The sequence below is a fragment of the Mugil cephalus genome, chromosome 1 (assembly GCF_022458985.1).
Source record: "Mugil cephalus isolate CIBA_MC_2020 chromosome 1, CIBA_Mcephalus_1.1, whole genome shotgun sequence".
Lineage (NCBI taxonomy): Eukaryota > Metazoa > Chordata > Actinopteri > Mugiliformes > Mugilidae > Mugil > Mugil cephalus.
The window spans coordinates 22,058,724-22,084,628 of NC_061770.1; the positions used below are offsets into that span (position 1 = coordinate 22,058,724).

Here is a 25,905-nt window from a genome sequence, read left to right on the forward strand (position 1 = left end):
GGGTCATAAACTAATTTTATCAGTGTCTGGTTAGTAAGTTCAGGCATGCATGTGGATAAGAGCTTTATTGGTGTATCTGGCATCCATTTATGTCCATCGCCTTCACCGTTAGCTTGCAGCTAACAAGGGCAACTAAACGCGTTGGGTTTCATGTAGAGGTTTCATTCTTCCGTTCTAAATGACTGATGGGGAAAGTTTGGGTTTTAACAGGAACATCTGTGGGTGTTGCCTACCCCGAAATCGCGTGAGGGTCTGTTAACAGTCAGTTAGTGGATAAGTTGGCCTTTATGCATCTAGCGAGACCGAAGCCTAATTCCCTGTTGTTCATGCTCATTTCGAGAAAGAGTGTATCATTTCTTTTTAGTAATCAAATCACCTGTGGGATACCCAGCCAGTCGTCAGCTTGCTGCATGGCCTCGCGGGCGTTGTCCACCGGTTTCTTTTGATCCCACTGGTCCCAGTCAGGACACAGACCTGCAGAAAAAGAGATGGGGTCAGTCGGATTTACTACAGGGGCAGTAGGGTAATAAATAATTAATTTGTAGAAACTGAGATTATACTAAAAGCATGACCTGCAACTGAATTGTGCAAGGCTGTCCAGCTCACATCTGTTGAGCCAAATAATGAATCCTGCCAACACTAATAATCACAGCATGATAATATTCTGGAGTTGGGAAGCTATGTTTTGGTTGGAAAACTTCTTGAATTAGGGCCAGTCTAGTTATGACTAACATATTCCAGTCTTGATGACATCCAGCAGATAAGGGAAGAATTCAAAACATGCCTAATCTTTATTTCAAGGCGAGACGGCCGATACGGTGCCGGGTCATGTATCTGTGTCTCTGTGGTTCCTCAAAACGTCTGCCCTTGGTACTCATTTGGCTGACGCACAATGCCCTGTTGTGGTGACACAAGGCATTTTTGGACACCATCGGAAATAATTATCAGCTTGAGGCTTGTTGGTGATCCACAGGTATGCCAGGCATCCTCAGCATGTAAACAGAAGCTTCCCCCGTGACCTCACCTACGTCTTACGACTGTTCCGTCTCCCTCCCTGCTCCTCCCCGTTCCCTACTTTCCCAAACTTAACAGGTCCATAACAATGAGGCTCAGTAATCCACCCGACCATCACCTCTTGCCCTCAGTTTCAACTCACTCAGATGAGAATTACGCACTCACGCTTAGCCCCCTGACCTCAGATCCATAGCTGACGATTACAAACTAACAGTGTGGATTGACACATCTGTTGGTTTGTTGCTCAACCATTGCTTAAATACAGTTGCACAAAGCAGCTATCATGGCGGTAAACCTTAAATGAATCTCATTTCTAGCTTTCAGCAAGCCATTTCACATCGACACAACGCTGTCCTTACCTGGAGCACAGCTGTCGACCAGGGCACCCAGGGCGCGACCGGTCTGCCAATCCCTGTTGAAGTTGGTGATTGGAAGCTCGGGCAGCTTGTTCTGGATCCATCCCAGCAGCCTCTGCTTGGGCGTCTTCTGCTTGCCATCATCCCCTTCTTCCTCCTCATCCCACATGGGCATGGAGATGGAGTAGTGCAGGATCAAGGTCCATATCAGACCCAGGATCAGCTTGAGGTTTCCATCCACTATGGCTTTAGAGTCTGAAAAGCACAAGACGAGAAGAGCTTGGAGTCAGATATCGTGCTCAAACATTTGCACAAAACATGAAAACCAACATTCAAATAATGAACTTACAATGGAATTGAAGGGGGGAAGGTAATTTCAAGATTTCCAGATGATTTAAATTTCTAATCAGGTCAAATATAACACTTTGAATTACTAATTTGATTTGATCTTTGACCAGAACTGAGGACGTCCAATGATCTATACTTTAAATTGCAGATTTCCCTCAGGATTGTCTCTGCTATCTGGTATTTAATGTATGGCTAAGTCCTTAAGGAGGAGAAGGATGCATATCAAGAAGTCACTGACCATGGACTGAACTGGGGACAGAGAGCAAAGTCGTTTATGATTATTTTGCAGTAGTTTTTGGTCCTTTCTGTACAGACTTTAGACCTGAGAGCACTAAGCAGGCCTTAATCTGAATACTAGTTTGGGAAACGCATTATTCCTGCAGCTGGAAAGCCAGTTAGATAATGTAGTCTAGTCCGGATCATACAGTAGCTATAATGTATAGCCTCATTAAGTCAAATCATTCACAATACAACGAAGCTATGCAGACGACATCCTGGTTTATATGCATTAACTCTCTAAACAAATGACTAAGACTCTGTGTGCAAATGCAATTCAGATCACTTCCCTCTCTTTAGACAGTAGTCAACACATGGTGCCTGCACTACTATTTCCTTTTATTACAAAACATCATTACAAGCGATTGAGTAAAACTTTCTCTGGTAATCTGAATGTGTGAAAAAAATGCGGATATGATGAGTGTAATGTGAATTCTGAGGTAAATCATGAGCCATTAGGGTTGGGCAGGGATATGACTACTTCAGTGCAAGTATGGCCTTATATACTGACACATTAAGACACTTTGAAAGCAATTACACAACAGTGTGCACACCTCGTTTCATATTTGGTTCCTCTTAAAAGCATTTGAAGCATTTATTTTTTTTTTCTGAGAAAGTGAACCAAGAAGCTAGTCCAGGCATGAGGACACACATCACCGCCCATAAACAGTGCGGCGTGCTCACAAGGAGAAGTAGATCAGGAGGGGCGATCACTCAAGCCCAGCCTTGAGGAAAGGGTGGAGCAGTGTGTTTGTGTGTCTTCTCGTTGCTGTTGATTAAGACTAAGTTAAGTGGGGTGGGGGGGTTTTAACATGCGGGTTCTTTTGAGGAACTGATGCAAGGTGCTGATTGCTATCTAGGGTGTACCCACAGGGTCTCTGCAGGCTGTCTGCAGGGAGGGGCATTTTGAGGCCTGTCAATACAGAAATTACAGACAGATTCTCTTGGTGATTTAAGACGGTTCCACAATGCGGCGTCAGTAAAAAAAAAAAACAGTCTATTGTATTCTGATTCCACATCATTATAAATTTAATATATCCTGTTATTGTTGACGAGGCTGGAAAAATTATTGGTAGCAGAAGCTTCACCTCAAAAGTTATGAAACCTCAAATTATACTTTATTACCTTAGATATTTAGAGTACAGCTGGGGGCTGAAGTTACAGAATAGGAAATTTGCGGGGGCCAGTTTGGTTAGGAGCCACAGAAAGATCGAGGGTTGGAACGGATGTAGTTCTAAATAAAAAATGCACAATGAAGACGAGGGTGCACACCGACACATCCGAGCACGTCTCTGAATTTTGTGTACTGCCAACGCTGCGATACACATGACATGTCATCTGCTCCCGGTGGAAAAAAAAAAAAAAAAAAAACCTTCCACGTGGTGATAAAACAGAGCGAGGTCAGATGACAAACAAAACCTGTTTGGACAACCGGTCCCCATGGCAACTTCGACAGAGCCGAACCATTAAAGTGACTGAGAGGCAAATCGGCAACGAGTTGAAGCAACATCAATGAATCGGGAAGGAGTGACTGTGCAGGGAAGACGAAGTGTTGCCTAAGGCTGGAGATAGAAGTACCAGCTATAAATTGTCATTTGTACTGATTGGAGAGGTTCCTTCAGTGGTATGTGCATCTGTGCCACAGGTTCATACTCGCATGGAGGAATTCAGATTATCTAAAACAAGGGTGCGTCCCATGGTGCACCGTCGTCTGCTACATCACAAACACACTCAAACAGGACCGCAAATAAGACTGGCTTATTAATCACTTGTGAGAACTTTAAAAAACTTAGAACTTTTAAAAAAAACAATATTATTTTATTATTTTATTTACATTTTTCAGGGTTGAAGCTAGCAGGAGAATCGGAAATGTTCGCTGCACCAGCAGACAAGTCACTCCTCCTTCTCACTCGACATTGTTAGGACATATATTTGCGCAGTCCTTCTGATAATTTGTGTATCTGTGAGCGCATGTTGCCCGATTCATGCCCCTCACACACAAAAGCCACTAAACACGCAAGGAATCCACCAGCATTCCCAGAAGACCACAGCGCACCAGGCCTGGTGGAGTCCATATACGGACACAGACTGCCGTGGACTCACCCTCTTTAGAGCTGACGCATAACCGCCGCCCCCCACCCACCCACCCACACCCCCCTCTAGTTGCAGGCTTGTGTGTGCGTGTGTGTGAGGATTCTGCTGTTTGTGCGTGTCTGTGGTTGATGTTCTTTTTGCCCCCAAAACTCTCATGACTCATCCGTTTGGCTCGCTGCAGACCTCCCCCCCCTCCCCACCCTCCCGCCCTCCGACAGTGCACTCCCGTGACATTGCAGTGACATCATCGCAACCCCTGAACCACACAGCCTGATCAGGCCTGAGGGGAGAGACAGAGGGAGAGTGAGCACAGAGGAGGGCGACAGCGGGAGGAAAAGGCTCCTCGCTGCATTCAGGCAATGCACTGCAACATCTGGAGCAGATTAGTCCTGAAAGCTTGTAAGGCGAAGGGCAAGCAGCGCCGCCAATGTAGGCAGTCTTGAGGTCTGTCCTACCCGGTCCATAGTATCCTTATGTTTAGTCATAGATATAAATGGCGTCTCGTCTCACATGCGCTGTAAATGCAGAGTTTCTCTTTATTTTCTCTGTGAGAGGGTTAACAGGATGTCAAAATGTTTGTTTATTGTGTTTTGTGTTAGAGACAATGCACATGAATTAACTTGTGTCCGTCATGTGCAGATAAAACTGCAATGTGCTATGCTGCTACGCAACGGCTCTCCTTTTTCTAGAAGGAACATGTTGTGCTATTGATGAATGGCGAGAATTCCATGTTTGGTAAAGGTTGCACAGAGTTTTATTTCACAAAACCATTGATGGCATTGAGATGAGCTAAAATTTCATTGCAAGACGTTGCACACCGAAAATGTACGTGCATGCATATCTCAAAGGAGCGAAGGGATCGCGATCTAAGAACTAACCACTAACGCATAAATTGCATGTTGAACCAAAGGAGAGAGCAGCAGCAGCGGTGGGGTTAAAGGAGGCCACGAGCTGGGAGTCAGACATCAGAGAGCAGCCGGAGCAGCCAACGCACGCTTCAAAACGAGATTAAAACTAAACTGCAAGCGCATTCTCATTGTGGCAGTACATACTGAAATATTTCCTAGACTGATCAGGTTGGTTTGATAACATTTGTGGGAATGTGTTCCAGCCGAGGAGCCGTTTTCAGTAGATGTAATAAGGTTAAAAGTAGTAACGTGAGCTGGGCTGACATTGGACTGAGTCTGGTATAGCCAGAATCAATTTTGGGTTTGGGAGAAAAAAAAAAAGAAAGAAGAAAAAAAAACCTCTGCACACAACTTGAAAGTCCTACAACCAAACAAGGACAACGAGTACGTGACATTAAGCGGCGTAAACAGTGCATCCTTTAAAGCCCAGAAGATCTCTGCGTGATGGAGCATAATCAGCCCCCAACTCCAGCCCAACTTTCTGCCAAAAGAAAATTGTAGGCGTGGTGCGGCTTCCAGGTTACAGCTACTATGGCGCATTTGATAAAGGACAATTCAAGCATCTTTTCTTTTTTTTCGTATTATTGTTCTGTAATTTTGTGGCAAACATACAGCGTCCTTAAAAATGATTAGTCGAGTGTACGCATGCATGTTTATTGATGGTTTTCCCCCATTGCATCCTTACTTGTACAACTCCTCACTCTCAGTGTCAAACACTGAGTCAGTCGGTTGGATAAATTCCTTCTTGTGCAATAACCCGTATTTATACTGATATTGCGCAATAACTTACTTTCTTGTCATATACTGGTACATATTTCTTAATATATTTATTGGACATGTGCAATAATTTTCCACTGTGCAATACCCCGTGTTCAACAGGAACACATGTTAACTTGTACTTATTTTTACATTGATGCATGTATTCTTATTCTAATTGCCTACTTATTCTACATATTCTTACGGCCTACATGGCTCTTTGTTCTGCTACACTTGGAGTAGAAGCTGCTGTAGCGAAAAGTAATCTTCCCTTGGGGTCTATAAAGTCATGCTGATTGTGGCATATCACACAACTGTAAATGTTTACAGATTATTTCAATCATTTCATTAACTACATTAAATTAAATCTTGGATTAAATCTGCGCTACCAATTCCAGCTATGATAAACTAACCGAGTCCTTTTCAATGAAGTCTACCCAGGAAATATCCCTCTCACAAATGATCTCAATTGGGACTTTTTCCATTTCTCATGAACATGTTTCCAGGTCTTGGAATTACAAAAGTTGCCCACAAGCGCACACTCATGCATGGATGGAAAAACCCCAGTGAGACAGAACAGACCGAGGAAATGTCGCACATTCCAGGCTGGCCTTATCTCCCGCTCTCTCACTCTCACAGACACACACACACACAAAAAAGAAATAAAGTCCAACTATAGAACATGACATTAATTCCTCTCGCAGCCTGAATCATCCAAGACGCTAGGAATCTTTGACTTGCAGATCCCTCCCACCCCCCCTCCTCTTAACTCCATGCAACAAGCCACACTACACACTACACTTCCTCCACTTCCTTACTTCTTCCAGTCATCTTCCCTCCCTCCCTCCTCTCTCGTTCTTTTCACTCCCCCCGCTGCAAAAAAAAAAAAAAAGTTCCTCCTGGTTTTTTAGCCTTAAAAGGGCAGAAGCAAACTGGATCCTGGCAGTCCTCCCATTCCCTGGGCTCTGGTTACAGACGGGAAGGGAGGAGGGAGGACAAGACAGGGAGAGGGAAGGAAAGGCAGAAGAGGGGAGGGTGGGTTGAGGGGGGGGCGAAGGGCCAAGCAAGAGAAGAAAAAAGGAGGGGAAAGTGCTGTGTCTGACATTTTTAAAGCCCACACATACAATAGAACCCGCTGATAATGGGCTGAGATATTTAAGTCATTTAAGTGTGGAGAGCAGAAAAAAAAAAAAAAGTGAAGCTTGAAGGCGACGGGGGCAAAGGGGGGATGGGGGCCTGTGAGGGGGGGAGTGGGGGGCAAAGGGGCGGGTCCTGCTAAGACAGGGGCTTCTGAGACGAGGTGAGAGGAGGACACCAGCTGTGAATAAGGTGATGAAGGAGGAGGGTTGATACCTGGAAAGTTCTGAGAACCGTGATTAAGCACAAGACGTTGCTCCAAGTTTCACAAGAAATTGACAATTCTTGGCTCGGCCGAGACAATTCAAGTCTGGAAAAGTAGATCCCCTCCAGACATGTTTCCGAAGGGCCATGCTGGTCTGTAGGTAAATGTTGTAACATGAAATTGAGTGAGGCAGCGCGCAGCTGAAGCTGAAACTGCCGGTGCAGCTTGAACATTTTACGCCCCAAAAAAAACAAAAAAAACAAACAAAAAAAAGAAAATGTATTAAAAAGAAAATGCTGCTTTCTGTGGAGGGCATGGGGGGGGGGGGGGCTGGGTTGTCTGGGCCTGGTTCCAATTCTGATGTAATGCAATAGCCGGAATGCCACTACGCTGAATGGGAACGTGCACTCGGCTAATCCTCAGCATCCATTCCACTAGTCTGCCTTCGCCTGTGCAGACCGGAAGTTTGTGCTAATGATACCGATCTGGCAGGAACTGATCCATTTTGGACTCCAGTGACTAAACCTTTGGGTTCGCTTTTCATCTGCGAAAATTAAAGAGGACACGAGCACGCTCTCAGTTAATGGGCTCGTTGCATTCCCCCAGCGGGCCCACGGATTTGCTCCCTCATCGCGCGACGACTAACAGTAGTAAGTTGTAGTGTTACTGTTGACAGCTGCTCAGTCGGGGACTTTGAGCCCTAACCTACTTTAATTGATATTTTGGCCACATAGGAACAACAGAACGAACCGTAAGGAAACTTGGAGAGAAGAAATACTTTGGCTATGGTCCACGCCTGTGTTTGAAAGTTGTGGGATTTCAATGGAAGTGGTGATGACTACCAAACTTCTGGTAAATTTGAGCATTCAAGAGAAAAATGAGTCGTGTATTCTAGCGGCCAAATCCAGTCCAGTACGTAACTCACCTCAACTAATTGGTCTGCTTTTTTTTTTTTTACGTCTGCTGCGCAACTAGAAAGGCTAAAAGAAGCTTGAGTTGAAGGAAGCTGCATAAATCTTCATTGGCTTGAAAGTTGAGAAATTACAATAAATTAAATAACATTATTAGACTTATTGTGGAGCAGTGGTTAGAGAAGCAGCTTTGGGTTCAGACCATAGCCAGACCCCTAACGCCATAACCTGATGTGCGCCTCCCCAGAAACGTAGTCGTGCATCGCTAGTCCGCTTGGTAGTAGCGTGTTTCTGCTTTAGTGTCTCCGGCTGTTTCTCCTTCTTTTTCGTTTTGCATCCGTAAAGATACGCAGCAAAGAAATATTGACTGAGGAGGTTCAAAGGTACGAGCATCAGTACGATTTGTACGTTTCAGATGCAATTGTCATTGAAGGTGAAGCAGGAAGTAGAAACACAAATTAACCGGACACAGTGGGTTGTGCCTTGGCTACGAGCATCTAATCCCGCAGAGGCATAAACATAAACTCTGCTGAACGGACGGCTCAAATGCATTAAATAATTTCAACACAAAAAAAGTAATAGAAAACAGTAGTGAGGCGAGATTATGGTGAGCTAAAACAAAGAGGCAGCTCTAGGCATGCCTTATATCAACACCTCCCTAAGTGAGGGCAGCTAGGACGGTGAATCCCAAACACTGCTCTTGCACAGAGGCCAAGGAGGTTCACTTTCAAAAAGAGAGACACGATCTGAGGTAGACCAGAGGATAATAATTAAACCCAATGTTGGTTAACCAGAAATTACCTGCTCAAGTTAATGCAGGTACACAGTCAACGTGAATCCAAATCCCTCCCATCAGCACCAATTAGTCACGGCTTAACCACCTATTTGTCACTATTTTGTGGGGCACGTCTCGATTTCACTTAATGTAACACTAAACTGACTGGACCTCTGTGGAATTAGTTCATTAAATCAAAAACACAGAGCGGGGCCAGTACTTTACAGTGTCCAACCGCTCTTTCCAAATCTAAAAAGGTGTAAATTTTTAATGAAGGAACTCATTATTCTTTTCACAAATGAAAAGTTGAATTAGCAATCCATAAACACACCACTGTTCACTTCATTACACTCGTGGGGGTTTTGTTGCTGGATCGTTATTTTGGTCCGACATTACTTGGTGGCGGGGAGCGCATTCTTCTCGTGAATATTACCCTGGAAAGTTGAAATCTTTCCTCTCTTCTTTGCCTGCGCTACATTATTGATACAGATGAAGATTTCCACAAAACATGTGGTTTGTTTGAAACAATGCTGAAATGTATATGGCGATATGTGTGATTTAAACGTGCAGATTTTTCTTAGTTTTTGCACAAGCAGCTACATCTGATGACAGTGGAAGGAGACATCCTAGATGTGGACTAGAGTAAAATATCAGGGCTTTCTCTATCAATTAAAGCATTTAATCGTTGTAAAAAGTGATTAAATTACAGTTAAATAGATTTGAATGGCACCTGTTTCCGTATTAATTGCTGTCTGCCTTTGTAATGGGTCCAATACTCACTAAGATTTGTTTATCTACTGGTTCAACCAAAACATGTACAACTGTAGCATCCAAATCCAACAAAGCGTGCGTCATTTTTATCTTATGGCTTTTTTTAAACCTGCCCAGACAGGCCTAACTTCTGCTATAGAGATGATTACATCCATCTTTTATCTGTAATATACACCCGCTTGACAGTCGCACCAGCGAAAAACAAATGCACACAAATAACAACGGTGCTGCAATAAATCTCATCTTCATGAAGGTTCTGGTGTTCAGCGTTCGTTTTTAATAACTCGGGGAGCTGTTGATTTAATTGTGTTTTCATTGTGGATGACTGCGGTTTGTAGCAGCACCGAATTGTGCTGTGTTGCACCAACACATATTTTGACATTCCCTACTTTAGCCAGAGGGCTGAGATAAATAACGGAAATACTTTGGAGCCTAGATCTTCAACAGGGAGTTCGAGACCCCTGAGGGTGGGGGAGGGTCGTAAAACCTTTGGTTGATGAGACATTTTTTATGTATATATATATTTACACAAATTTAAATTTCTTTAAACACACGTCAACACGAATCCAGCAGATTAAAAAAAAAAAGGAATAAATGGAGGCAGAAGATGATATCTTTCATTCAGCGATACAGGAGCAGTCATACTAGCCAAGACCTGTCAATCTGATTTGGACTGTATATTATTTAGATAGCTTAATATCGAATGCAAAATGATAATAATAATAATAATAATGTATATTCGTAATTAGCACTAGGCCAAGTTTAATATAGAGCATATATAGTAGGTATTCTGCCCATTAGTTTGGGGGTCCATAAACTACATCTTTCAAAACTGATCATCCACCTTTCTGACTCAACATCACAACCATCATGAAAGAGGATTTAGTGCAGGACAGTTGTGTTAGAATTCATTTATTTTTCCCTGGTGTGTACCTAATGATCTGGCCAGTGTGTGCTAGAACACTGTTCATTATTACGTAACGGATGTAACAAGCGGAGACAGCTGGGTTTTGACATCACGAGCGTCTGTCTCAACCTGCGCAGCCTGTGCTTCCAGGCAAAGACGCGGAGCCGCCAGGTACAAAGTTACACCATCGCTGTGTTCGTTTCGCAACCCCGGCCGCGTGGATGACAGGAAGAGCTTGGCACAAACAGCTGCGCAAAAAAAACACTCCGCCACACAGGCTCAGTCAAGTACAGGTGGTGAAGCGTTATCGCGAAGGGGTTTTTAAACGTGGGGCGGGGCCGGCGACGACCCGATTGCAGAGATAGCGCTGACGGCGGGGTACGAGAAGAACCTGCACACACTGAACCTCTGTTTAATGAACACAGCAAGTCTTAATCTGCTGGGCTGCTCATCGCTTTTTAAAGCTCCACCGCACACACAGACGCAGGTGATACGATCTAGCTTGTATAAACGCGGCTATGCCTCTGCATATTAGGTGCGAGCGAAGATGAGAAATGATGTCCTCAAACTGATAAACATTTAGACATTGAGAGGAGCCCTAAATAAACAGGCTTCACTCGACCTGTTCGATGTCGGTGCTGCGTTCGGTGTCACTCCTCTGCCCCGCTAGATGGCAGCCTTGCAGCTCTTGAACCGCGCTCCAGGCTGAACACACGAGTTCTCCTCTGGATTTAATCAGTGGTCATGTGTCTGCCGTCGCCGCTGCCAGATCATGTGGGGTTTGGCCAAAATTATAGAAGGAGAGATTACCTGTTGGGTCGAAACCTCATTACAGTGCAGTCGGAGGGAATGGAAGGAGAGAGCGTCGCTGTGGCTGTATACCCGGCAGCACGGCCAGTAGGACCCACTTTAAGTAACCCCCACCCCTCCTCCTCAGCTCAGAGATGCTAATGGACGCGTTTAAGGGCACGGTTATTAAAGATGTTGGAGCAGACCAGAAGTCTGGCAGATCACAGTCCTGTTACCTCAGCTGTGTTAGTCCAGCTTAGGCCTGAAACAATTATATTAGACATTCAGTTAAAATAACAGTGTGGAAAATGTTCTCTGGCTGTAGCCGGATGTAGCCAGACTCCACAATTATCAGAATATGAGTTTCGTAACGTGTCATTTGGGCCTCTGCATGCAATTGGGTAGTTCTACAACCAATTAGAGAGACTTTGTCGTAAACTCACAGAGCTGAGATTACATGGACGCGGTTACTCCTCTGTTCCTCAACGCATGAGACTTTCTGCCACAAATATTTTGCGTAGTAGCTGGCTCCCAGGCTACTCTTTCAAAGAGTTAGATGAAAAAAAGCCAGTTAGCTTAGCTTACCATGAAGCCTGGCACTCTGTAAAGCATCCGCAGCCCCTAGAGGGCACGTGGAGGTACTGCAGGGGGCTCACAAAGTCTTTGGTTGATTGGACATTTTTCATATATTTTTTTTAAAGGGATAAGGGATAGCTTAATATTGAATGCAAAATGATAATAACAACGTATATTTATAAACAGCACTAGGCCCAGTTTAATTTAGAACACATAGAGTAGGTAGGGGGTCCCTACTTAATCAGTTTGGGGGTCCTTGGGCTGAAAAACGTTGAAGAACCCTGCTCTAAAGATAAGAGCATAATTTCTAACCTCACCTGCGTGTTTGCAAAGTTCACAGCTTCTTTTATTTTATTTTTTTTCTCCTTTGGATGGAGCGAGCATCTTCACGCTAAATTAAGCTAACGAGCAATAGAAGCTCAGAGACAGTCTGAGGACGCAGCAAGATGGTGCCATTAAAAGAGTGAAAATCTCATACTCCCTGTATGTGAGAATAGTAGCATACTATAGCTTTTATTTTAATTAAGAGTATCTCAAATGCTATTTAGTTAAAATGTGAAGATTTGGGATACCTGCGTCACTGTGGGCTGGGGAAGACCTTGTGCTATGAATGACTCCTCCATTATCATATTAATAATTGTTGGTTATTTGCAGCTCTTATCCAGCTCCCCACTCTGGCCTTAGCTGATTTATGGGTTGAGGATATTAATCAGACTGTGTTGCACTGGACACTGCTGAGTTATCATAACTTAAACAATTTGAGAAATGAAAGAGGTGTGGTCCTGAAGACTAAACAGAAAAAAAATGATAAGTCATCAAATAGGAAACTTGCTTAAAGGGAAGAAAACGTTCTGAAAATAAAGTTTAAAGTAAAAGAGAACAAAGAGACAGCGGGAGACTGCGTGCATCAAGCTGAGAGGAGATGGCAGTTTGGCAATTTGTGGCGAGGGCTGTTGCCTGGGTGTGTCCCGCTTTCTGCAACGAAAGGAGGAAGTGGAAGAGAACAGCAAGAGTCCTCCCTCATCTTCAGCTTAAGTGACTCAACGGGGGCAGCTAGGGATGAGGGTGAGTCAGCTGGAGGAACAGACGCACAGACGGAGGTGGTGCATCAGGCTCCCTGGTAGCCTGCTGCTGTCCCCCCCCCCCCTCGAATACCAGCAGTGACCCGTTTAATTAAAACACACAATCGGCCACGGCATCTGGGTTAGAATAAACGCAGCGAGCAGGCATGTGGAAACGCTACTCCTGCACCCTCATTTTACGCTGATGCCGTCCAATCACAACCTTGATAAAAACACAATCTCAGCAGTCTTAATCTGACTCAAGGCTCCATCACCTGCAGGCTGAGGCAAACATTCCCCCTGGGGATGACAAGGACTCACTCATGCCTGACTCACACAGAGTGTCACAAATCTCTCGCTTCGCTTCCGACCACAGACTAGAGCCTTCAGACAGGTAATAGCTGCCTTTACTCCAGGTGCGCGTGAGCATTAGTCACTCCTGTAGCAGCCCCGTGAGCGGAATTAATAGAGGGAACAAATCTGGGACCAATGAGGACTTTTGAGTCTTTGTTCGGGTGTTGGTTGCCCTCACAGCTCGGCAGTTAAACGACTCAGGATCTGAAACAACTGCAACACCCCGAGTGTTATGAGCAAGCGAGCAGCTGCATGTGGGCAAACCCATTAAACCCTGTTTTTGTGTCATAAAGAGAGCCGAGTCCCATCTACGGCCGCGGAGCCCCAAGCTCCGGCCTGACTGCACGACATGAGCACAGACAATAGCCGCCCTGTGTGTGTGTGTGTGTGAGAGTGTGTTTCAATGTGTGAGTGTGTGCGTCCCTCTCTGTGTTTCTGAGTGCTCTCCTGTAGGCCGGAGTTACATCCAGGCTGACAAAGTTTGGCTTGAACCAGCCCAGCCCAGTTCAGCTCAGGCTGCTTGGGGAACAAGGAAAGCCTGGGTGCCCCCCCCCCCAACCTCCCCACCCCACATTCACAGCACAATCAGACCTCCCTCCCTCCCTCCCTCTCCCTCCCTCTCCCTCCCCGTCCATTCCCAAAACAACCTGCCTCAAATCTGGACAGCCAGGGACAAAAGCGTCCGTGGATAAGAGGGGACATGCATGGTTACATTCAGCACTGTTACAAACTTCACTCATGTTAACAGTTTTTTTCCTACGACGCTGCACATATGAAATCTGTCCCTGCACCCTGCAGGCGTGCACCCATGCACGGCTCTTTAAATGATCACCGTTTACATCGTGCATTGTGGTCTAGTTAGCTCTAACTGGAGTTGCCTTCTTAGCAACATGTGTGCACCAAACTGCGGTGCACAAGAGAGCACCTTAATGAAGGCGGAGACGGCATTCACCGCTGGCACTCATTCATCACGCATCCACACTTCTACCACCCACCTATGGACACCAGCTTGATGTTCTCCTTGTCCAGGAACTCCAGAGCCACGGACACGTTCTCCAGCTGCATCTGGCGGAAGGTGGGCCTCTGGTTGTACTTTCTGAACATTTTCTTCTGAGACAAGACCTCCAGGAGCCCGATGAGCCGCAGCCCGTCGCTCAGGTCCGTCTGCAAGTTGCCGATCCGCTTGTTGACACATTTCAGGTGCTCGTTACACCAGCGGGTGAAGGTGTTCTGCTGGATCTTCTTCCAGGGCGCATCCTCGGCCAGGTCTTTCTCCGTAGCGGGCATTTCTGCGTCCTTGTCCGTGGCGAGAGTGTTTGGAGCGGGCGCGGCGCTCTGGTGGAGACGGGGGTGGGAACCACTCATTTTTATGGTTTCTGCCGCCTCTCGGTTCGCTGGATTTTTTTTCTGGGTGGAGTCTGCTCAACTTTTTCTTAGCCGCTCCCCCCTCTTTCTTTCTTTCGTTCCTTCTCTCCCTCTTGCTTTCTGACTCGCCTGTTTGAGAGAAGAGAAAAGAAGGAGTGAGCATGTTAAAGATACTTGTAGCCTGGAGATAGGAAGAAAGAATGTAGGTGGGGAAGGTACAAAAGCAGTGTCATTTTTTGAATGAATTTGCACAATACTTGAGGTAAAAACGATGAACGGCGTGTTGCAAGATCAAAGTATATTAAATGTGCTTCAGACAGAGAGGAATGTGCTATTAAATTACAGGGAAAGGAAGCTAAACTCAAGTCAAACTGTAAAATAACATGAAAACCCTTAACTTTAAAATTCAGACTTAAAACGCTATAAAAACTAAAATGTGTCGTGTTTCAACCATAAAACCTGAGTCTGCTTTTTTATTAGCTCCATGGAAAAGTACATTTTCTGAGATGCAACAATAGTCCAAAGGTGAAGGTTGTGGTTTGTGCCAGAAGATACCTCTATATTTTAAAAAATATGTGCCATAATATACTAAATTACAAAGATTTTAGTCATCTAAACAAAGACTCATCAATTTCAGCAAACAGGGTTCACTATCTAGCCCGAACTGCAAAAAAACAACAACACAAAAACTGGAAAACAGAGCATGAAAAACAAAGATTAAACATTTTATTGTCTTTTGCATTGCATCCATTCTCGATTTTTGACATGTTGGAGACTCGTTCATCCTCCCATCTTCAGTAATGCTGATGTTACGGTGATGCTGTGGCTGCAGGAGGAGAGAATCTGCAGGATGCTGTTGACTTAAGATCAAGAGCAAAATGCAAAGACCCTCGGAGCGGTATTGAACAAGTCCTAAAAAAAGGCGAGAGAGATTATCGTCCACCACACACGTGTCCTCTGATCATTTTACGTTAATGTCATCTGGACTTTGTTTTAGAACAACAAACAGAAGGAATTCATTAACCTTGTGAAGAGATAACAATAAACGGTTTGCCTCGTGTATGAACCCTTTTCTCCCCTTAATAAAGATCCTTTTTTCCCCCATTTTTGCATGTGGACAAGTTGCATTTATGCTTAGTTTGTTGCGTAATCTGCCAAATATTTGCCATTTTAGAGACAAATAAGCATCTTTTCAGTTATTCTTAAGTTCTGCAACTCTTTGAAAATCCAAGTTACCAGAAAGCATCTTTAATATAACCAACATGTGTGTTAGTTTTGATTCCTTTTTCTTCTGAGAGCAACACAACAGCAATGGCTGCAAAGATGAACGGAGCAGCATGACTCGCTCCTTTTTTGACTAAATAAGGAGCTTAGTGCCAGGAGCCGCAGCGTGGCCAGCAGCCATCAAAAATGCTCGGCCTTTGTTTGTGTGTATGTGTGCCTGCGGGTGTCTGGTCAAGGGAAAATCTGAAGAATGCCCCCACAACAACCCTGGAGACCCCAGCCTTAATAACACCCCAATAAAATACCCTATTAATTAACACAAACAATGGGAAATTAGCGTGCCTTAACCTTCTCTGGGCCATTTAAAACTATATTAGTTTTTTTTTTTTTTTAATATGCAGCTAAGCTCTGCTCCGTGCAGATGCATATTTCACTCAATTTCACTGCTTTTATTACATATAAACCTGTCACAAAAACATGTAAAAATGAACAAAGGTACACCTACAGGGGCAGGAAACTAAACTAAGAGGTCAAACTAAGACCATCAGGTTTTACTGAAGAGGAGAAGTGACACATGAAACAGATATGTCTTGAGGCATCATGTTCAACTTACGTCGAACTGGGCAGAGCACAGTTATTCTGTGGTCTGGAGGTAAGAGCCGGAGGACTGGCGTAACACTGAATATTTACTGCCTATTGTTTAAAAGGAATTTGCCAAATAAACAAGTGACAAAGCACGGGGCGGGGACACAAAGAGCAGAGCAAGACAAAGTTGGAATATTTCAGAATGAGAAGACTTAACTGCTTTCTCCAGCTTGTCATTTGGCTCCACCTAGTGGCCACACAAGGTACTACACCCCTTTCTTATTAAACTCGCCCTCCTCCAGTTTGCACATTGCAAATTAATAAAAAATCCTAACCCTAATAAAAACAATAATGAAAATAATGCATACATTTTATATGCATTATCCATTATTTCAAATCAGCAGTGGATAAATTGGTACAATAATAAAAGAAAAAATGTCATACACGGCCCCTACTCTCCTCACATTAGATTCACTTTTGCTTAAACTTTTGCTAAACAGCTAAAAGCTGATTTGTGGACCATTTTTGTTCTAATGGTGAAGAAACACACCTTATAACTTAATTTGTCCAGACTGATCCTATTTATGGACCCACAAGTAAATTACATCTGATCCAGTGACGTATTAAATCTTACATAATTTCTTTACACTTGTCAGAACTACTTATAACTCCTGATTGTTTTGCACACGTTTCCATGCTTTATCATCTAACTCCTACAAGAGGGTTTTTGACACTTGTTTTTAGACACTTTTGATTCTCTAAGTACACTTGGCTGTGCTAGAAGTAACAGATCCAGTGTTATGTGTTTCAGAAGAGACATTCTGTGAGCCTGCCCTTTAAGGTCCTTGTGACAATGGCGTGATCTCAGTGGCACATCCTACATTCATCTTGTGTTGAAAGACGGCATTAGAGAGGCAAACTTCAAAGTTAAGCTGAGCAATGGACCAAAATGCTGCACTACCACTATTTCACATTTTGCTTACATACCAGGCCCTTTAACCAAAGACTTCAGTGGGCGCAACAGCAGCACACACTGTTTCCAGGATCGAGTGAATCACAAGAGTGGTGAACAAAGTGCAGGGTCCAAGAGCAAAGTAGGGAGACAAAGGGCTTGTTTTACAGAGCAAACAAAGACTGGTGAGAACCCTTTGTGAAATGTGACAACCACACCTGATAAACCGCTAAACACTGCTGAAGGCATGCACACAGCGTAATTAATATTAAATTAGACTAAGTCACATTATGTGGCTGGATGGTTGTAAGTGTGAGCTGCCAGGCTTCCCCTCCCTGCCCTCTCTGTGCTGCCTCTATTAGCAGCGTGTCATCCTCACTCACCACACCCATTCGGCCACAAGCCGAGCTCAGCGAAGCTTAGCACAGGAAGTGAAATGAAGCACCCGACTGCACTGCCAACCACAGGACACAGAGCGGTGTGGAGGGAGAAAGAGTCAGAGGCACAGATTATTGCAAACTTACGGTTTTTCCCCTGTCTTCCTGCAGACAGTGTGTGTGTTTGCGTTTGAGGTTACACTAGCTGGGTAAACATGCTCAAGATGTGTCAAATGAGGACAGGTGTGATGTGCATGTTTCAGTGCCACCCTCCACTTCCTATCACTTTCTTGTACCACTCTTCTATCACTTTTCTTCTTTCACACTTTTTTTTCTGTTGTTGTTGTTTTATTGAATTGCCGCGAAACTAAAAAAGGGCGGGCAATTTACCCAGTTAACTTAGACTGTAGAAGGAAACTTAACAAAGCTTTAAACCTGAGTAGCCTAGCTTAAATGTGTCATTTAAAGGCTTTTAGGCTTTTATTTGCTGATAGTCTTCTGATACAGTTTGTAGCCAACACACATTTGGTCGAAAGCATTAAATGAAGAATCATACAGGCCTCCTGACTTTGTGGCACAGTAAATATCCAAAGCCTACAATCTGAAAACACATGACTGTGTTTAAGATGAAGGCTGAACAAGAATGTTATGACCTCAGTGCGTGTTCACCTGCCAGAAAAAAAAAAAAAAAAAAAAAAAAGAAAACGGTTGGAAACGACTGACCACATTCAGCCCGAGAACAAAAGAGGCACATTCCAGCCATTCAACCTCATCAGAATCATCATTTACTGCAGTTCATCCACAGACGGCCCTGCGGCAGCTGTGACGGGGAATGAAATTCTTCTCATTAGATTCATCGAATTAAACGCCCAGTCAGAATTAAGCACGCGCCCTCAGTCCACATATGTATGTATGTCAACAAACTTATCACGTCCACATGCCCCACTCATGCAACAGTGTACCATATGGATATACAGAACAGGATCCATTGAGATGCATCTTGCAAACTCAAACTCTTAAAGAAGACAGTAAACGGGTCAACAACAGGCAAAACGTAGGTCACGAATACATGTAAAAGTGAAATAATACATAAAATGAACAATTAAAGGGTTAAATAAACATGGGAAATGATGGAAAATCACATGAAAACACAAGTTCAGTCAACTTTTAATGTAATTGATCTAGACCTCTATTTGATTTTATCTATTTCATAATCATGATGTATATGAGAAATCTGGGAGTAGATTAATTCATAAAACCAAAAAAGGCCTGTTAAATGCTAAATCAGTCAACCAGCCAGCTCCTAAAATGGTGCTTGAGCGAGTGCATGACTATAAAACACAATAATGACAGGTGCACAGTTTGCAGTCACAGTTCAAGTATCCTTACTTTTTCTTGACCCTTTTTTTTTTCATAAAACATTCTGGTGCGAGCCTTCGTCCATTACTGCATGCCTACTGAATCATCCCGACGGTGTGATGTTAGCGGACACTTTTCTTTAAAGGGATGAGGCTGCGGTGTGTTTCCTTCCCCACCAGTTGACCTCCCTGATCTTGCGGTGTGAGACCCGCTCCTGGCGGCGGAGGGCGCAAGCGGACACTAACTCGGCCCCCCGGTGCACTCCAAGCAGCCAGCGTCCGTGTATTACCTTATTTGGTGCATAGACCTTAATTCTAACACCGGGGAGATGCTTCAACCCGCTGCTGCTGCTGCTGCAGAGGGAGAGCCCCCGTGGAGCGACAGCCCCGTAATAACAAACCAAAGCGAGTCTGTAAGAATGCGGTGATGGAGGACAAAGACTTCGCGGAGCTCTCAGCGACCAGCCTCAAAGTTTAACACACACCAGAAAAAGTTATTGCCCCGTGAGATGTTGCGTCCCGCCGCGCGTCAGCGGCGGGTTACCTCTCGTAACATCATCTCCTGTAACAACTTGGACTGTCACCCCGCTCCCACCGGTCCGTACCCAACCCACAGACACACATCTGGCATAAGACTTCATCGCACACGTTTACAGAGCGCAATGACATGAATACTGTAGCCACGAGACCCCCTCAGCATCACTCTCCCCGCGCGCGTAGAGCGGATCGACACTCACCTGCGTGTTTTGCGATCTCGGAGGAGTGTGTGCGCGTCCGACGGCTCTCTGATCCTCTCTGTCAGTGCGCGCTCCAACACCACTGTGATCACAGAGGGTGTGTTTTTGTGTAGTCTGTGTATGAGTGTGTGTGCCGCACCGAGGTCCCGGACCTCCCTCCCCACGCTTAGTCCCGCTGGGGGGGAAATGGGTGTGTGGGTTGCACTGGTGGTGTCAAGGAAAGGAAAGAGATAGTCCCTCTACTCTTTTGCTCTTTTCTACCTCTGTCTCTTCTTGATCCCTCTCTCTGGCCTCCACCGTGAGAGCCTTAATTGGTAAACGGTTGGCGGGGGTGTTTCTCTCTCTCCTTTTCTCTCCTCCCTCGTTTCTTCTCTCTGCCCTTTTTTCTTTTTTCTTTTTACACGGGTGATGTCATGGCCGCGCCTTCGGGATTTTAAAGATATGATGTCAGCGGCCCCTGCAGGGCTCCCATTTCTCCCATCTTTCATTGTAGGCCTACTGCGTCTTCTCAAAAAGGTTTTTAGGCTATGGAGAGGTGCAAGTGACAAGAGAGGAGGGGATGACACGAGGGACTGAAACACAGAAAGCAAGAAGAAGAGGAAGAAGCATCTGAGCAGTGGAACAAGAGGAGAAATGTGTGCCAACGTTATTCAATCATGGGTAACAAAGTTATATGTTCTCTACACCTCTTTTTGTCTTTTCTGTTCATCCATGTGGACGTTTGTTGCTTTTAGAAATGGAGTCAACGTCAATACAATTTGACTTTTCTTGCTGACAATTTACAGTAAAGCTCCGCTGATCCTTCAAGTCAATAAGTAATAGTTTCACTTTTGGTTGCAAACACAATACTGATACACGAGCATCCGAACAGACAGCGGCTGTACTCCCTTCACTTCTTTGGAAACTTGTTTAAGTTCTGTCAGGTTGCACAGGGATCGGCATCCACCAGCCCATTACAAGTTTTGACTTGGTCACTGCAGAACAATCACCTAGTTGTCTTTAAACCACATGTTTTTCTTTTTTCTTTTTGCTGTACGCTTCGGGTCGTTGAAAAGTAAATCTTCTCGTAAGCTGTAGTTCTTTTATGGACTTAACCAGAACCGTGTCCTTGTGGATTTCCCAGTATTTTGTTGCCTTATCTTGCCTTCCTCCTTCACAAGCCATCAAGGGTCCGCTGCCAAATCGCATACCCACAGCATGATGCTACCACCGCCGTGCTTCACAGTGAAAATGGTGTGTTTGTGCTGATGTTGTACAGTGTTTGGTGCCAGTGTAGCATCTTATCTGATCAGAGTTGCCACAGTCACCTGGAAAAAGTAATTCGACTACTGATTACTGACTTTAAAAAGTACTTACTTTACTTTAAAAAGTAGTTACTTTACTGATTTCTTGATTTTATAAGTAACTAAGTTTGATTATAAGTTACTTTATTAGTTACATTCAGCAGCTGCCGACCCCCACAACAACAAAAAATAAATAAAAGACATGTTTTTATCATCCTCTACAACATACTGCTAACTAGTTCAACTCTCCCCAACTTAATGGTTTTGCTCCAAAGTGTTGACTCAAGCGTTTTTTTCCTTTTTTCCCCTCCAGGGAGGTGAACCTCTGACCCTTTGGCCTCCAAGTTGCTCTTCTAACCACTACTCCACTGCCGGTATTTCCTGGCCTAAAATGCTCCTCTCTCTCCTCCCTCCATTGCTGTTTACGTTTTTACGCGTGTGTCACTGCGTGATTTTACACGTGAGTCGTCGTCATGCTGAAAACGTGACTTGTTGCATATGTGACGTCACTCCCTGACACACAAGAAGAAAACAAAAGCATAATATGGGAAAAATAGCAACACACAGTAACTTGGAATGGTACAAATCTTCTGGACAACAGTCACTTAACAGCTTCACCAAATGTCCTGCGCTAACAGAGACTGCACTTTAATTATTTGATGGTGAATTCAGTTGTCAAAGTTATTAGACCTTTAGCTATAGTACACGGAGAAGGCGTCAGAGAAATACCACAACTAAATGGTGATAATGGTGCTGACTTGCTGCCTGTTTTTATACAGGCTATACATATCTGCAGCTCACAGTATGTAGCTCATTAGCTGTCTGTTCTCAGCATATGTATTCAGCTCAAGAACATAGATTTCATTGTTGCAAAGCATTACTTTCTACTGGGGTTTTATTAGTGATGTCATCAATGTCACATAAGATTAACCACATAACAATTGACTTTAAAAAAAATCTGAACTCACACAACCAGCCCAGAAAAACATATATTAAACAGAGACACTGAGGAAGTCCTTGGCCACTGGGAGAATCTTTGACACCAGAACCTGAAAAGGTGTTCACAAATCAGTGTGGGCCTCTGACACAACTCCAGAAAATCCATGCATCATGTAGAACTGGATGTTGTGAAGAGTGGTGAGGAAAAAGTTAAACCCTGATTTGTCACATGTCAGTATTCATTTCATTTCAAAATTTTCATTGATAAATGATCTTTCCACAACAAAATGGAAACAAAACCAATTAACAAAGACGAATTAAATGTTTAAATGAACAATTAAAGGTAAACCATGTGCTGGGAGTTGCTGAGTCACTGGGCAGCTGTAGTGGGTTCTGCTCATACAGACAGAGATTTTAAATAATAATCTCATCACTCAGTAAAACTAGAATAAAATAGCAACAAGGAAAAGTGTCTTTTTATTGACTAATGCAAAAAAACTAAATTTGGATTTTCTTTTTAATTTATGAAAGTTTACTGTTTGTTTTGTTGGTACAATGGGAGATTGTTGTAATATTCTTGTAAAAATGACACAAAGATGCATTTAATAACCTTATAGTCAAAGCATTAAAATCCAAACACAGTTCAACAGAATGACAAAAATGAATGCAGAGGAAGCAAGATAAATCCATATCCACATATATATATGAAACAAGTTTCAGGCAAAACAGAGACACGAGGAGGCAGGCAAGAAAGTAAACAGATGGGGGAAAAGGAAAGTACACAAACTGACCAAAGACAGAGATGTGATAACAAGATGGCCTTGACCAAAGTCCTAAATAGAAAAGACGGAATTCACAATAACAAAAACAAGATTCCATTAACTTCCATTCTATTTAATTCAATTTTCTGTTATTCACACCAAATCATAACATATCTCAGGACACTTTGTATTTATAGAATTATTATCAACAGAAACCAAAACAATGACCTCTCTGATAGAAAAAAATAAAATAAAAAACATGCATCCACATCCATGTCTGACCAGACCACCACCACCGGCTGCTGACAGATGTATTTATGATGGAGTTGGTTCAACGGTGAGACAGAGTGAAAGAAGAAAACGACTAATGGTAAAATAGTCACAAATAGTGGAGGACGAGAACGTAATTAAATGTCAGGGAGTCAGCTGCTCGGCTGACAGCCTCATAACAAAGCTTCCCTCTGTTCTCCAGTTATGGAGCTAAAGTGGTAAACTGTTTGACTGAAAATGATGGAGGAGACTGTCCGAGATGGTCTTTATGCGTTTACTGCCCATCTCATGTTTTCCTGCACACGCACACACACACACACACACACACGCATGACAAAGCTAACTTTAAACATGTCCACCAGCGCTGACAATCTGTACACATGGAGTCACGACTGCACATGGACAAGAGACCTGAGCACTTATATTAGACCCATAAACAGGGCATTAAAAAACCACTTGCAGGTAATTAAACCAGTATGTCTCCTTACTTGCATTCCTGACTTGCTCTCACAAAAGGAGCTCACACATGCACATGAAAGAGGCTCCCATATGAGTAAATATGGAAAACATTGCGTTTTTTTTTTTTTTTTTTAAGTGGAATAAAGTGCATAAATAGAAATGGCTTTTATGGCCAATTAGAGCGTTACGCAACCATTGCATATAACATATACCATAAATTAGGAAGTTATGTTATATTCAATAACTACATGAGACTCAAACAAATATAAGGATATTCAGCTTTGAGGTACATTAACATAGGACAACATAAGGAATCATGAATAATCTGGTCTCCTGCCACGCACATGTTTGGTCTTGCCTACATTTGAAAAGTACATCCAGTACGTGCGCACTTTAAATTCTAACATGGTATTAACTCAAATTAATTTAACTTCTCATCTTGTTGTCTACACTTATACACTTAAAACTAAGTTTGCAGAGATATGGTGTTTTTAAGATCAATCTCCGTAAAAAGAAATAGGCTTTTGAATGGAAAGATTATGGAAAGATGAAAGGATGGCATCTTATGTTTAATCTCTTTTGAGTGGAGTTAAATTAAGTGTGTTTCTGTCTGGGTTCCCGTATCACTGCCAGTCAGGAACTCTTTGTCACACAGAGAGAATCCCAGTGACTGCAGAGAATCTAATTTTGTTCGACTTAGAAAGAGTTAGAGATGAATGTAATAGAGGCGATTTATTGCTGATTAGCTTAAATGGATTTAGAAATGGAAAGAGAACATTGGATTCAGTTCTTGTTTCAAAAGGCTTATGTTGTATTTCAGATATTTATGAAACAATTACGATTTTAAACTGTCACTTACTTTATGGGCACACGTTGCCTGTAAAAGGTTGAACCCCTTTTGCCCTCAGAACTGCCTTAATTCTTCATACTTTCAACAAGGTGTTTTAAACATTTCTCAGAGATCTTGGTCCACATTGACATGATAGCATCACACAGTTGCTGCAGATTTGTTTGCTGCACATCTATGATGAGAATCCCCCGTTCCACCACATCCCAAAGGTGCTCTATCTATTGGATTGAGATCTGGTGACTGTGGAGGCCATTGGAGTTCAGTGAACTCATTGTCATGTTCCAGAAACCCGTTTGAGATGATATGAGCTTTGTGACATGGTGCATTATCCTGCTGGAAGTAGTCGTCAGAAGATGGTCCACTATGGTCATAAAGGGATGGACATGGTCAGCAACAATACTCAAGTAGGCTGTGGCATTTAAACCATGCTCAGTTTGTACTAAGGGGCCAAGAAAATATTCCCAACACCATTACACCACCACAACCACCAGCCTGAACCGTCAATACAAGGCAGGATGGATCCATGCTTTCATGTTGTTTACACCAAATCCTGACCCTTAAATCGAGACTAGTCAGACCAGGCAACGTTTTTCCAATCTTCTATTGTCCAGTGTTGGTGAGCCTGTGTGAACTGTAGTCTCAGTTTCCTGTTCTTAGCTGTCAGGAGTGGCCCCCGGTGTGGTCTTCTGCTGCTGTAGCTCAGCTTCTTCAAGGTTGGACGTGTTGTTGTGTGTTCAGAAATGGTATTCTGCATTCCTTGGCTGTAACCAGTGGTTATTTGAGTTACTGTTGCCTCTCTATCGTCTCCAACCAGTCTGCCCATTCTCCTCTGACCTCTCACATCAACAAGGCATTTTCGTCATTCACTGGATATTTCCTCTCTTTCGGGCCATCCTCGGGCCATCCTCTGTAAACCCTAGAGATGGATGTGTGTGAAAATCCCAGTAGATCAGCAGCTTCTGAAATACTCCAACAACCATACCACGTTCACAGTCACTTAAATCGTCTTTCTTCCTCATTCTGATGCTCGGTTTGAACTTCAGCAAGTTGTCCTGTTCACCTCTACATGCCTAAATGTATTGAATTGCAGCCATGTGATTGGCTGATTAGATATTTGTGTTAACAAGCAATTGCACAGGTGTACCTAATAAAGTGGCAAGCGAGTGTATATTGCGTATTCTGAGGGTTGTTGGCTGTAAGTAGTAGAGTATCTCAAAGAAGTTGCTCTGGGACGCTTTTTATTTCTTTCTTTCTTTTTTTTACTTACATATGATGTGGTTGGTATTTAAGCAAAATTAGTAGAAGAATGAATTATAGTAAATATACAGTATATTCTAGACTCTGAATATAATGTACTAAAAAAGATAAATGTAGGGTATTTAGATTGTAGGAAAACTGCAACGATTGAAAGCACACTAAACAAGCCTGCTCTTTAAATCTTTAAAATGAATTACTGGAATGTATTTAAGAAAAAATGTTAACTGGTTGATTGATTGTGGTTGAGAAG

General features: G+C 43.4%; 1 protein-coding gene across 3 annotated transcripts in view; it reads right to left on the reverse strand.

Annotated features, from left to right (window-relative positions):
• Positions 1-20,126, reverse strand: part of flna (filamin A, alpha (actin binding protein 280)) — a 42,104-nt gene extending 21,978 nt beyond the window's left edge. For 2 of the 3 annotated variants that reach the window (XM_047570570.1, XM_047570551.1), the window contains exons 1-4: positions 19,837-20,126; positions 14,234-14,732; positions 1,374-1,625; positions 377-474 (exon numbers count right to left, since the gene is read on the reverse strand). In XM_047570570.1, the coding sequence (XP_047426526.1) occupies positions 377-474; positions 1,374-1,625; positions 14,234-14,603 (720 nt within the window). In that variant the 5' untranslated portion in view covers positions 14,604-14,732; positions 19,837-20,126. The remainder of the gene's footprint in view (positions 1-376; positions 475-1,373; positions 1,626-14,233; positions 14,733-19,836) is intronic. The other variant, XM_047570559.1, reaches the window with a different exon arrangement.
• Between the last annotated feature and the right edge of the window lie 5,779 nt (positions 20,127-25,905).